The sequence below is a fragment of the Dendropsophus ebraccatus genome, chromosome 5 (assembly GCF_027789765.1).
Source record: "Dendropsophus ebraccatus isolate aDenEbr1 chromosome 5, aDenEbr1.pat, whole genome shotgun sequence".
Classification (NCBI taxonomy): domain Eukaryota; kingdom Metazoa; phylum Chordata; class Amphibia; order Anura; family Hylidae; genus Dendropsophus; species Dendropsophus ebraccatus.
In genome coordinates, this window is record NC_091458.1 from 88,592,238 (window position 1) to 88,607,346 (window position 15,109).

General features: G+C 42.5%; 1 protein-coding gene across 1 annotated transcript in view; it reads right to left on the minus strand.

Annotated features, from left to right (window-relative positions):
* Window positions 1-15,109, minus strand: part of ABCC4 (ATP binding cassette subfamily C member 4 (PEL blood group)) — a 226,765-nt gene that overhangs the window by 156,915 nt on the left and 54,741 nt on the right. The window contains exons 9-10 of the mRNA XM_069970675.1: window positions 9,548-9,655; window positions 1,996-2,085 (exon numbers count right to left, since the gene is read on the minus strand). Coding sequence (XP_069826776.1) covers window positions 1,996-2,085; window positions 9,548-9,655 — 198 coding nt within the window. The remainder of the gene's footprint in view (window positions 1-1,995; window positions 2,086-9,547; window positions 9,656-15,109) is intronic.

Consider the following 15,109-nt stretch of genomic DNA (forward strand, 5'->3'; position numbering starts at 1 on the left):
GCCGGGGGCTGGGGGCGATATACATTACCTGATCCCGGCTCCTGCTTGCTTCAGCGGCTCCCGGCACGTTCCGCCCGGCCAATCAGTGCGCTGCCCCGCCGCAGCGCACTGATTGGCCAGGCGGGCCGTGAAGACACCGGGAGCCCCGAAGCAAGCAGGAACGGGGACCCGGTAATGTATAATGTCCGGCGGCCGGGGGGTTAATGGGGCGGGCTGCAGACAAAATCGCAGCAGGGATGTACATCCCTGCTGCGAGTTTCTCTGCTATTGAAAGTATAGGGCCAGGATCTGCAGTGAGTCTTGCTGCAAAAACGCAGCAAGGAGACTCGCTGCAGATCCGGCAAGTGGGTTTGTAACCTTAGGGAGCTGCATAGCAGAGCTATACAGTGCAGCAGGAAACCATATTAGCACAGTCGTGCTGACTGGTTCCCTTTATTATGCACCAGCTGCCTTGGTTAGGGTAAAAAATGATCTTTTAGGCTATGTTCACACTACGTATATTTCAGTCAGTATTGTGGTCCTCATATTGCAACCAAAACCAGGAATGGATTGAAAACACAGAAAGGATCTGTTCACACAATGTTAAAATTGAGTGGATGGCCATCATTTAATGGCAAATATTTTCTGGTATTTTAAAACAACGGCTGTTGTATTGAAATAATGGCCGTTATTTACTGTTATATGGCGGCCATCCACTCAATTTCAACATTGTGTGAACAGAGCCTTTCTGTGTATTCAATCCACTCCTTGTTTTGGTTGCAATATGAGGACCACAATACTGACTGAAATATATGTAGTGTGAACCCAGCCTTAATCTGCAGCACCAGAGTCAATATGGCGTGGAAAAGAGTGTCTGTGCCAAAGGCCTGCAAAGCCTCTCCTTTCTTCCTCCCCTCCCTCATCATCAGGAACACCCCTGTTAGGATTCCTCCTATTCATCACTTGTCTAAACACAGCACATGTGCCTTAATCCGAAGAGGCACATGTGCACAGTTTAGACAAGCAATGAATAGGAGAAATCTTGCCAGGGGAGTTCCTTATGATAAGGAGGGCAAAAAGGAAGAAATGAGAGGCGTCACAGGCCTAGGGCACAAACACCCTAGGCCATGCTTCATTGACTCGGCTGCTGCAGATATAAAAGATAATTTTTTTACCCTAACCAAGGCACCAGGCACATTTTAAAATACACGACCGGGAAGGACTTACTGTCATCAAACGGACGGTACCAGTGGTTTTGGGGCAGGTGTGGTTGGTGGATAGAGTATCCCTTTAAAGGGAACATGCCAACCAGAATACCGCAGCACCCTGGTTAGAGACTTCTGCTCTAGAATTAATGTAATGTCTTGTGTAGTTAATTACCTAATTCAAATGACTATCAAGGTTAACTACCTAAAAAATTCCCACTCAGGAATCCAATACAGATTTTAGGAAATCAACCATCAAGTATGTACCCACAACCCTAACCTTCCTGCTGGAAGACATGCTGGTCATCACCATAACATTTTCTAGTTTCTTTGAATTGACATAAAATTTTTGGACAGACTTTTATGTATATTACATACATTATATATATATATATATATATATATATATATATATATACATACATACACATACACACACACTTCAGCAGGTTATGTAAAAATACCTATAAAGCCTATATAAACGATTGTTAAATGTTAAGTGTGGCTTAGGTTTCAGCATTATTCATTCTTATGACAGAAAAATAAAATCATAGTCCAATAAAAAAACACAATACAGCAAGGTAAACTAAACGGACTATTGTTTCTTCACAAAGAAATAACACCCCAAGAAGTTTTTTGACATTTGATCACCTAATTGGAATGCATTAATTGTCCCAATGTACGTACAGTACACATTCTTTTTCATCACAACGGAATACAGCCTACAAAAGTATCAGCATTTTCATTATACTGCAAAATCAAGTTTCAAGGTATTTACATAGCGTGGGGAAAATAAAGAGAGAATACTTACTTTTCCTGCCCCAACTGGTCCAATTACAGCCACCAAGTCCCCTGGTCTCACACAACACGAGATATTCTGGAGAGTTGGCATTTCAAATGTCTGAGATAAAAAACAAAAAAAACAAAGTATATGAAAAATATTGATGTTCATTAACAGTATTAAGGATGCAACTAACTGCAAAGAATAAAGACAGAAGTCAAAGGTACTACAATAAAAAATAAAAGAGGTTTGCTACATTTCTGGTTTGCATTCCATCAAGACTATCGCAAAGGAGTTTGTATGTTCTCCCCATGTTTGTGTGGGTTTCCTCTGGGTACTCTAGTTCCCTCCCACATCTAAAAACACTGATAGGTGGGTTTAGATTGTGAGCCCTATAGGTGGGTGGCAGGGAACAAACTAAGTGATGACATTTTATGTAGAGTGCTTTGTAATAGGTCGGTGGACATACCTGTCCGAATGATACCAAAATGACATCTGTCAGCAACCTATGGACAGATTTGGCCAAGTCTGATCATAGACTCAGATTTTGTTTTTTAAGATGTTCCTAAGTATTATTTCCATAAAAGCCACCCATCGTGATTACATTCTGGAATAATCTGGGCAACCACATCTACTTTATTAGTCCACAATTTAAAACTGAAAGCTTATACTGTATCTACCATTTTATTGTCCCAATGCGCCAGAAATTAAAAATGATGCACATTTACAAATGGTCTAGGTCATACACTGTGTACAATTGTGTCTACAGCTCACTGTCTAGAAACAATTGCTGTGTAGTCTAATCCATGTGTAGTCTAATCCATGTGTAGTCTAATCCATGTGTAGTCTAATCCATGCTCCCTTTAATTGGACATACATTAGTTGATTGGCAAGTTATAAAGGAACAAGAGAAATATAGTAAGTTTTCAAAGGATCAGACTACCCAAACTTTAGTCTGTTACCATGAGGCTTTTGGAGTGTTTACATAGACATTTATCTGATATATTTTTGAAGCCAAAGCCAGGAATGGATTTGAGAAGTGGAGAAATCTCTGTCTTTTCTTTATTACCTGGTCTGTTTATAGTCTGTTCCTGGCTTTGGCTTCAAAAATCTGTCACATAAATCTCTCTAGCTAAACACACCATACGTCTCCACAACATCATCTTCAGGTGAAAAAAATGGACGTTTGATAATGACAACAGTTAATAATGATCCTGATCACAACACTGGGTCTACATTTGAAAAAGAAATTCTGCTGACCTAAATAGGTTTGCTAATTTTACCCAAAAAGGTGAAAAGTTGCCCATTCCATATTTAAAAGGCAAAAAATATACAATTATATACAAATTTTTTCACAAATGAGAAATGTTTGATTAAAGGTTTTATTAAAATCTAATATTTGGAGTAATAAGTTCTGAAAATGCAATAGCATGCAATATCCTTGTTTCATGCAAAAATTTGTATATCTTTTAACCAAGAAAGCAATAGTTGTGTTACGTTTAAATTTTAGGGAGAAATTTTCCTCTTTTTGGATGCCCTGGAACAGTCATGACCAGGGTTGTCACCGGCAGTAGTCTGCCATTATGTTTGTGTTCCATCTAGCCTGATATCTACTGTATGTTCCATGGTCATGATGTCTTGGTGAAAGTGTTCTTGTTCTTCGCTCATAGCTGCCAGATTTGAAGGGAAGTAGTTCAGGTGGCTATGAAGAAAATGAAATTTAACACAATGTTTGCCCCGAGTCTTTGAAAAGAGATCAATAAATTTTTAAATAAAAAAGGTTATAATTTTCTGCCCTAAAGTTGCCAAGAAAGTCTGTAATGACGTCAGAAAAGGCAGAACAAGCATTCTTTTCTATGGTTTTCATAGTATTAAGGAATTCTTTGTCTTTGGTTATAAGTCTTATTTGCGGGTCATGAAATATGCCAGCATTTAGCTTCTTTTGGGAAATTCAGCTACATGTATTTAAAAAAAAAAAACAGTTCAATTTAGCATATTACATAATAATGTATATTGCAAAAATCATCATGCCCTAAGTTAACAAACTAAATTGTCAAAATATTTTAGTTACGCTTTAAATTTGCTGCGACTTAAGCCTCGCGAACGAGTGAATGCTGCCGAAAGTTTTCGCGTTGCTTATAGCCACAAAATGCCGACATCAGCAGTTTTAAATGACTCATTCAGTATTCTTGCATGTAGTTATACCTATTGCATATTCAGCATAGCTTTCTACACACTATTATCTTTTTTCACATTCAGCATTTCCAAATAATATAATTATATATGTTACGTTATGACTACAAGAGTTTATTAGAAAACAGCATTTTGCAGAATTTTGTTATTTTTGGATTCAGCACGCCGAAATACATAAAGATCAAATTGAATCCTGTAGTCGTAAAAATTGATGTATACCAGTGTTATTATGATGTATAACAGCTGTTATTTTACCTAAAGGGCGGGTTCACACTACGGAATTCTCGCGGACAATGTCCGCGTAATTCTGTCAGCTGTCCGCCCGCACGGGCACGCTTTTCCGCCGGTCTCATAGACACCATTCTATGGGCCGGCGTATTCCGCGATCTGCTGAAAGAAGTGACATGACACTTCTTTCAGCGTATAGCTGAATACGCCGGCCCATAGAATGGTGTCTATGGGGCCGGCGGAAAGGCGCCCAGATGTGCGGGCGGACAGCTGACAGAATTACGCTGACATTTTCCGCGAGAATTCCTCAGTCTGAACCCACCCAAAAAGACGAAGTGAGGACACAGCCTTAAGATTTGTAGCTAAAGGTGCTAAAGACACAAAATTAAAGGATTTTTCAATTTAAAAAAAAAATGAAATTTTTTGAAAAGTTGCTTGATTTTCATTTCAGAATAGAAATCCTCTGACATTAACTAGGGACTTATCACTTTAAAGTAATCCATCTATTCTGCTTTTTTTCTAATATATTTCCACATCACTAAGAAAAACAGATCCACTTATTGCCAAGGTTTAACATGTTGATGATTAGGAAAAAAATACTTTAGGAATCCACATGTAAAAGAAACAAATTCAAGAGGGTTTTATATAAGAGAAGGGTAATATGGCTTACTGTATATCACTATATTAGCGTTGCCTCAGTGAAAGCTAATCTTCATGTAAGGCAAGAAAAAAAAATATATACCAGTAGATGGCAGCAATTAAACAAAAACAAGAACATAGACTAAGGTCTGTGAGATCTCAAGAGGAAAGCCATAAGAAAAAGATACAACTCTTTCTGCCACAAGATTCACTTAAAAAGGTACCTACCACTTCATGCAGCGGGATCTCTGTTCAAAACTCCCATGGCTCTGCACTTCGTTCCAAAGCAAGTTTTGTAAGGTCCATACTACACTTGCTTTAGGACAAAGTGCAGAGCCATGGGAGTTTTGAACAGGTATCCTGCTGCATGCACAAAGATTTAGGTACTTTTAAAAGAAAAAATCATTTAAAAAAGTAGTTTCTACCGTCTGTTCACAACCTTTAATTGCAAATATGTATGTATTCACACTGATATGTTAGCACCTTAAGAGTGCAGTCATTATGACTATGTTAGGAATTACTAATTATAAAGTTTATATTTTGCACTGAAAATCAAACACCCTGACACGCTGATGGTTAAGGTGGCAGGGGAGTCCCCATTACTTAATGGGTCGTCTATGTAATGCACAAAATTGCGGCGGGAGAAATGCAGTTTTTAGGATTTCTTCCTGCTGAGTAATAGAGGGGTATCCAGATTGAGGCACACCCTTTTATGACAGAACATGATGTATAAACACACAACCTTTTGTTCCACCAAACACGTCTCCTATAGGTTCACAACAGTTTTTCACATAACAGTGCAAAATATAAGCAGTGATATAGCAAATCTTATAGGGAAACAATCAGCCCAATTGGGTTGATGTGGTTCTCTGGAGCACAGTATAAAGCTCCTGTGCAGCTCGTGGCACGTATCGGCCACGCCGGCAGCTTTGTACCAGAACAAAGTTTAATCCCCTGGCGCACAGCAGGGAGAGGGATTGCAGGTAGTCATCTGGGCGGCCCCACGACCATGTCTAATCACCGCTCTCCCTATCAGCGTGTTCGGCAGGGATGAGTGACAGCCAGAGAGGCCCAAAGTCTTTCGAGAGTCTGTCACTGTAGTTTTTATTACAGGCCCTATTTCCTCATAGTGTATTTCTGCCCTCCATGCAACCTCGAATGATAATTATCATGGGACAGTGTCAATCCGCTATAGCCCCCCTTGGGAACATTTCCAAATGCAGACAGGTAAGCACGCATGGTTCATAAAAATGCTGCCTTTACACATACTCTAATACATTTTAAATTTTGTACATTATATTATACTGTAATGTCGACTGGACTATGATCAATTAACTCTAATAAGTTGTGTGAAGAAAACAGCTCATAATGATCAACCCGCTCAGGACTCTGTAATGCAATAACCTCTACTAAAAAGATTAAGGTCTTTGTTTTACAATAGACCTTGACTCACAATATAATTACATAAGAAGCAGATTTCTAAACCAGCAAGTAACTAGCAGGACTGCTTTAGGCCATGTTCCCACTATGGGTTGGGAGCGGGGGGAGCTGTTGTTGGGTTCCAGATGCTTTTGCTCTGGGCGCCCTGACCCATCTATGTATCACCTATATAGCAATTATAGACACAGCTGATATAAAATACTACATTCCCCTATAATTGTTCCATAAAATATTAAAAATACTCAATGTTATGCTGCCTGATAAAGGGAATGAAAACAGAAGATGGGGGGCGTATGTTACATTAATGGGAATATGAAATGTATTGCTTATGTATCTATTTGGTGTTCTATAGAAGAAATGGAAGCACTGGTTTTATGTAGGTGGATTGCTCTTGTACAGAGGGAGAATAAAGGAAATGTATAAGAAGGAGGAAGGATTTCAATGCCTGAGATAAAGTAACTGATGGCTTCTTTATATATCACAGCAGCACAACATGAAACACAGTCTAGCTGATGCCAAAGCATTTCAGAGCTGTCACAGCCATGACTAAGGGTCCTACTTCACGGGCCGAGGAGGGCCCGATCAACGAGGTAAACGAGCGCCGATCTGCTAGATCAGCGCTCGTTTACTGGGCCTATTCCACGGCCCGATGATCGTTGAGCGAGGGCTGCAGGGACATAGTTACAGATGTCCTTGCAGCACTTGCACCATACATTACATGGTCGGACTTTTCCATCGCTACATTTTCCTCCCCGGGTCCCACGGCGCAGCATCAACTCCGGTGCGGCCTGTCTGAGCTGTCAGACTGCTCAGCCAATCACTGGACATGGCGGTCCTGGCCTGTGATTGGCTGAGCGGTCTGACTGCTCAGTCAGGCCATTCCGGAGCTGCTGATGCTGTGCCGCGGAACCTGGGGAGAAAGACGGAGCGCAGGAGAAGACCTGCCAGGTAATGTATGCTGCGCTTCTCAAATAGTTGGTCGCCCGCAATGCACCACTATTCCCCGTAGGGTAGGTCTGGCCCTAAATAATAGATCAGCCGATGCACGATCGGCTGATCGTTTTCTCTATTCCACCGAGCGATGATCACTCCCGTGGAATAAGCCCCTAAGGGCCATGGCAAAGGGCTACAAGTGTTTAAAAGGCTTTGACATCAGCCAGACTGTGTTTCATGTTGTGCTGCTGTAATATATAAGCCAGGGGCGTAACTACAAATGGCTGGGTCCCATAGCAAACTTTTGATTGCGAGCATCATTTCTTAACAGTCATCTCAAACGGCTACATATAGTTACAGCTCAAATACCATGTTCCCTGCATGGTACTCTCTACACAAGTCAAGGGGCCTGCCCTGAAACCTCTCCTACAGCAGTAATGAGTCATCTAAAGACGTGGCTGCTGTAAAGAAAATCTCTAAACTGCTGTTCACAGAGGCAATATGGCTGCCCCATGACCATGAACAATAAATATACAAAATCTACAATTAGAAAATAAACAGGTAAGGAGGTTGAGAGACAGCTGTTGTGAATAATGACAGCATCTGCTGTAGGTGGTTATTTGAGAGGTATTGGTACTAAGTTGTTATGGCAGCCACTGGCATTTTAATGACCTACAGAGCCATAACCTTAGATGTGCTGTACTATTACAGCCCGCCATCATCAGAATGACAGTACACTGCAACCAGTAGCGGATTATAAAAAGGTCCTTTTCAGGCGGTAGCCCGGGGCCCCGAGCTGCTGGGGGGCCCATGGCCGCCCAAAAAGACTTATACTTTCTGTATTGTATTGTCTCCTGGCTACAGTTCTACCATGATTTGCAAAAAAAAAAATCTCAGATTTTTTTACCGCAATTTTGCACAAATCAGATCATGACATTATCTATCCTGTACTATGGACACTACGCTAGTGTTGCCATAGTTACAGTGGGGTGGGGGGGCCCCAAGTATGGTCAACAGCCCAGGGCCTATGGTAAAGTTAATCTGCCCCTGACTGCAACACAAAAAATTCACAACAACCTGTAACAATCTTTAAAAAAAAAATCTAAATGACAAAAAATAAATATCGTCACATGCGTAAATGTCCCAATTATTTAAATAAATGCTTATTATGGCTACTAAAAGGTCTCATAATATTGATAGCCACAAATAATGATCATTGTTTGCGGTCATCAATATTACGAGATGGCTGCCTTTCCCCGCTAGGTTCCCGAAGTGGAAACATAACCTTAAACTGGCCAGATATACCATTGCCATCAAACCTGGAGGCACTAAGGCAAGGGGTCAAAGACAGAGGCACTGATACTAAGGGGCGACTCGGGCGACTATTGCTCCGTGGAATAGAGAGAACGATCAGCCGATGATCGTGTCATCGGCTGATCGTTCATTTAGGTTCAAACCTAAAATTGGTTGCCATGATCGACGATTTCACAAACATCATACATTACCTGTCCAGGCGCAGGTCTTCTCCTTCTCCCGATCCCGCGCAGCAGCATCAGCTTTGGAGCGGCCTGTCTGAGCTGACAGACCGCTCAGCCAATCACTGGCCAGGATCGCCGTGGCCAGTAATTGGCTGAGTGGTCTGTCAGTTAAGACAGCCCCGCTCCGAAGCTGATGCCGCCGCGCGGGACCGGGAGAAGGAGAAGACCTGTGCCTGGACAGGCAATGTATGAAACAAGGGCTGCAAGGACATCGCTGCAGCCCTCGCTAACGATTGTCAGGCCATGGAATAGGCCCAGTAAACAATGTTTACATCGTTGATCGGGGCCTGCTCGCCCCTTGGAATAGGACCCTTAGTTTTATATAGCGACTGTTAGTTTGAACTTGGGCAGGAATCTGCAGACTCAGCCTTATGTTATATTGGAAGATCTTACAGAGTAGGTCTCCATCAATTTACTACATTTCTAATTACACAGCCGTCATGTTTTTAAGTTTGACACGGTCCTTTATAATAATAAAGGGATAAGGTTAAGAATTAAGGGTGTGTCTTGGACCCCAGGTCTTAGTGCCTGTGGCTTTGGTGTCAATACTGGAAAGTGGGTACTGGAAACTGTCCCGCCTATGGAATAATTTTATTTTTCTCGTTTCTTACCGTATCCCAATAACAAGTCAGATCTTGAATTCGCACCAAAAGATCCCCCTCATTTTCTTCTGGCTGTTCTACTGCGGGTTTAGAAATCTCATCAAGCAATAAGAAGTTCTGAAATGGAATGAATTAAATAGTTAAGATTTTTTTTTACAATTTGGGGATATTTTACTTTCACTATACCTTATCTGTTTTAGTTATATAGTTACTGCTTATAAATAGTTGGGGTATGTTCACATAAGCAGAAACCTCGCCTATGTATGGCACTGCACTGAAGCTTTCTCCAAAAAGTAGTCATCATTGTGGAGATTTCAAAGGAAACGCACAGAAATCTTATGATTCCACGGTAGAACCACAGGGACTCTATGTGCAACAAATAAGCTTTGTGTCAATACTAAGGGAGCCTAAAGCCAAAGCCAAAGCCAGGAATGGATTTGAAAAGAGGAGAAATCTCAGTCTTTCCTTTATGACCTGTTCTCTGTTTATAGTCTGACAGATTTTTGAAGCAAAAGCCAGGAACAGACTATAAACAGAGAACAGGTCAAAGACTGAGCTTTCTCCTCTTTTCAAATCCATTCCTGGCTTTGGCTTCAAAAATCTGTCAGATATATCTCTCTGTGTAAAGGCCCCCTAAGGGAGACAGGACAGTGATCTGCAGGGTGCTATGATCTCACTATTTCAGGACTGTGGGAGTCTCAGTTCAGACACCTCAACAAATGCAACTCCTCCCTAAAATGACTATCCATCTTTATGTATCTAATGACAACATAGAGACACGTCACAACATACATCCACAACAATTTATATAATTCACTTCAAATCCTAAATCCTTTTGACCTTGGTTATGACAAGAACTCAGCATAAATATGCAGCATCTGTTGTCACTATACAAATAAATGATATTATTATTATTATTATTATGGAATTTACACAGAATATGAAGAATTACCCAGAGATATGCTCACAACAAATATGCGTATGTGTAGATTTTGAACAGAGAAACAGAACCTTACTATAGAGTAGAACAGAAAAATTGCTTTTTGGCTGGGCCTTGTTAAGAAAGGCACTTGTAATTGAAATGTAATACAGATAATCCACACAGGAATTTAGATACAAGGATCAGATTAAAATGAAGGGAAGTAGGCGTGTTCTTTTATATAATTCTGCAGTGAGTCTCTGCCTCATGACTGCTGTGTACAACTGCTTTGAACACATTTAACTTCTTAATGACCAATATGCTTTTTTTTTTTACGGTGGTCATTAACCCTTTTACGACCATGGGTCATTAATTCATCAATGCCCAGGTTGTTTTTTTACTTCAGCTTATGGGGTCATAATGATGCCATAAGCTGAAGTCCCCATCTATGCCACCTCCCCTCTGCCCCCTGCTGATGTTAGAAACTTGCAACAGCAGCAAGTGAGAGATGGGAGGGGCCAAAGCTTGCGGCCACGCGCTCAAGCCGGCCTAACCTCCCTCCATTCCCCACCAACCTCCGTAGCCAGGACACCAGAAGCCTGAGGCTTGGGTGCTGACAGTTGCGGCGGGTGCCCGGTTAGCACTGACAGCCGTGACCAGCTGCAGATGACACAGGCACAGCTTCTGTGCCTGTGTCATTTAGGGAACGTTAATTAACGTCGCTGCAGCGACATTCATTTACTGTGCAGTGGCATGAGGGGTTAAGGGTCCTTATTTTAGGCCACAGCCCTCCCATGGAAGGCCTAGAATAAGGCAGTGCAGGTTACCTGTGAAGGGATTGTGGGGGCCCCGCTGTATCTCCTTTCCTGGTAGATTACCCTGGTACATGACACGGTCACGGTCAGAGGTAATGTAATAGAAGCCCTATGAATATACTACTGACCCACAGCTCAGTAGAAATAGCTGAGTACCATGGAGGGGATCTTAGGGGCTCAATTACAGCAGGGAAAGCTCTAAAATCACACCACTATGTTGTCATTCTAAAAGGTTAATCTAGCAAATTTAGATAGGTTAAAAAAAAATAAAAATCTTTGAGAATTTTTAGAGGTATACTTTAAGTTACAGTAAAACAGGAAACCTACTGTTAATGCTCCAGAGGTTACAGTTCATTTCAATCCAGTGCAAATACACTAGTGAACTAGCCCAACATACAACACCTGAGGAAATTTATAGAACCACTTAAATACACAAATCCCATATAAGACAAAGTAATGTTTGCTTAGTGAACACTTTGTGAACTAATGAAAGAGTTTATTGTAGAGTTCTGTACAACAACTACTTAACGCAGGTTTTACCAACCAATATAGCTGCATGTGCTATCACCCTGCTATTCTAGAGACCTAAACTGCAGTTCTTCTGAGCCTGTAAGATCTATCATGATAAAAATGTTCATCGTACTATAAGAAGACTGTGTGCGGCACATAAGCCTGAACGACATGCAGGTTATGCTGAGAAGCTCTGGTATATAAGGGTATATAAGTGTCATGGCGGCGCTCCGTGCTTCGGGACGCCGCATAGCTTCTCCCACTCACTTCTCAGCAGACACTTCCTGTGTAATAAACTAAACATTTAACCAGTGGAATACATCCACAAATGGAGGCTATGACCTTCTTAAAACGGATCAAAATATATGAAACCAAACAAAAAAAAAAAAAAAAAAAAAAGAACACCCATAAGAATGAGTAAAGACTATTATAATCTGCACCAAATCGACCTAACAGTGTACTGTGGAAATTAGAAAGAACATGTGGTACCTGTCCAGTTTTTTCTCTACTGCTCTCCCAGTCAGTACTCATGGATTACTGGATTTAGAAGCAAATCTAAGGGGTCCTTTAGAGAAGCACTGATTGACTTAAGCGCATTTTTGCCCATTATTGCGCAAAAAATTGTTTATTCATTCGAATTCAAGCAATAATCTTGTGGGGTAAACACAGCAACAATCAAACTACAAACGAAAAATCGTTCATATGTCACTGAACACATCTTTTGAGCTGACCTCAAAATTATTGTTAATCGTTCTCCAGTCTCTGGGTGGGTTCACACTACGGAATCCGTACCTTTCCGCCGGCTCCAGAGACACCATTCTATGGCCAGGCGGAATTCACCCACCCATAAAATTGAGTCTATGGGACGGGCAGAGATGCGCGCCGCTGTCAGTGGGTACAGGAATTTATTCGAGCGGATTCCGTAGTGTGAATCCACCCTCTCAGTGTAAACTTTAACCATTCATAGTATATAGGCAACTATGAATTTTCACAGAATATACACAATTAAAAGAAAAAATTATCACTTGTTGTTCGCTAAGTGATCGATTAAGCAATTTATCTGTGCGTGTAAAAGGACCCTTATACACAGGTACTCAGCACTAGTATTAGGCAGCTATCATTAGGAGCCACATCCTGACTGCCACCAGTTAACGGAGGCCATTGGGACGTGTTGCTAAGTTGCCACAATTTTTCTTTGTCTGTATTTTACTCACCCTCTCCTATTGCTTGATCCCCTAATGAGTACCTAAACAAAACACTGGTGGCGGGAGATTAGTAAGGGAAATTGCAGGGTAAGTGGCGATAGGGGTAGCACGGGGCAGGGTCAGTCCTTATTAGGACGATCACCCCACTACTCCCTGAGCAAGTATGGGCAGTTTGGTGCACCCATTAGGGAATATTAGGGTCCACTGCCCTAAACAAGACTTAGTCTGTTCTTAAAGGACAAGTGCCATGGAAAACTTTTTCCCAGTAATTGAAGCACATTACAAAGTTATATAACTCTGTAATATGCTTCAATCACCTATCTGCCTCCCTTCTCTGTCTTTTCCCCCCTCCACCCCCCACCAGGAAGTGTCCTGACTCACACAGACCTGATTACTGTCGTCACCGTCACCAGGCAGCTCCTTCTTGTGAGGATGAGTCATCAGTTACAGCAGCCTCCCCCTCCCCCTCCTTGTCAGGTGACTCTGCTTGCTCAGCTTATCTTCTCTAGTGACATGACTCCTTCACTGAGTCCACAGCAGCAGGAGAGAGGGGAGGGGGGAGCTGCCTAACAGGAGAAGGAGCTGAGAGAAGAGCTTGGTGACGGTGACGACAGTCATTAGGTCTGTGTGAGTCAGGACACTTCCTGGTGGGGGGTGGAGGGGGGAAAAGACAGGGAAGGGAGGCAGATAGGTGATTGAAGTATATTACAGAGTTATATAACTTTGTAATGTGCTTTAATTACTGGGAAAAAGTTTTTCATGGCACTTGTCCTTTAAGGTACCATTTGGACTCTTGCTTGGTGACAGACGTGTAGCAGATACAGGTATTTGATGACGCTGATGGTTAAAGGGGTATTTCCCCCAAGAGCTAAAAAAATAAAATGCTCCCAAACCTAGCGAGTCTTACTCACCAAGTCCCCCTGAGTATTTTGAGCCGTCTCCCGTCTTTCTAGCTGCTTCCGTTCCATAGTTACAAGTTTTTTAAAAAGCCCAACCATATCCAACCTGGCGCCGGCCAGAAAACTACATCTCCCATCATGCAATGCTAATGTCTGATTGGTACATGCTGTAGCAGAGCTGAGTGAGTTGTATAACAGAGTTGAATAAGTGATACAGCAAAGTTGAGTGAGCAAAACAGTAGAGTTGATTTAGTTGATTGTGTGATATAGTGGAGTTGATTGTGTGATATAGTGGAGTTGATTGTGTGATATAGTGGAGTTGATTGTGTGATATAGTGGAGTTGATTGTGTGATATAGTGGAGTTGATTGTGTGATATAGTGAAGTTGATTGTGTGATATAGTGAAGTTGATTGTGTGATATAGCAGAGTTGATTGTGTGATATAGCGGAGTTGATTGTGTGATGCAGCAGAGTTGATTGTGTGATATAGTGGAGTTGTTTGTGTGATGCAGCAGAGTTGTTTGTGTGATGCAGCAGAGTTGATTGTGTGATATAGTGGAGTTGATTGTGTGATATAGTGGAGTTGATTGTGTGATGCAGCAGAGTTGAGTGAAATGGGGGGGGGGGGTTGTATCTGGGGGGGGAGTGATGTGAGTTACGGGGGGCGAGGGGATTGCTGGGGGCCGGGTGATTTCCGGGTGCGGGGGGGGTTATTGCTATGGGCGCTTGCTGGGTGCGGGGGAATGCCGCCGCTGCTAGTGAGTTACCGGGGGGACTGCTGGGGGCGCTTCCCGCGGGCCGGGCGATTTCCGGGTGTGGGGGGTTCCCGCCGCCGTGGGTCAGTTAACAAGGGGGGGGCTGAGATTGCCGGGGGGGGGGATGCCGGGTTAGTAAGTGGGATGCCAGTAACAGAGTTCCCCGCGGCCGGACAGCATCTGTAATTAAATGCTGGGAGCGGGAGACGACTGTATTCATAAACGCCGCGCTGTACTGACAGTGATCACGTGGCTGCTTCAGTACAGTGCGGCGCTTGTGAAAACAGTCTCCCGCTCCCAGCATCAGTCGTATGATTGTGCACAGACCCGGTCACTCGCGGCACCCCTGAGTCCAGGTGACCGGGTCTGTGCACAACCATAACGGGGGAGTGCGCCAATGCCGCTAATAACACCAGCGGGTGTGTGGGGGCCCGGAGGGCGGTTGCCGGTAAGCGCCGCCGAAGTTCC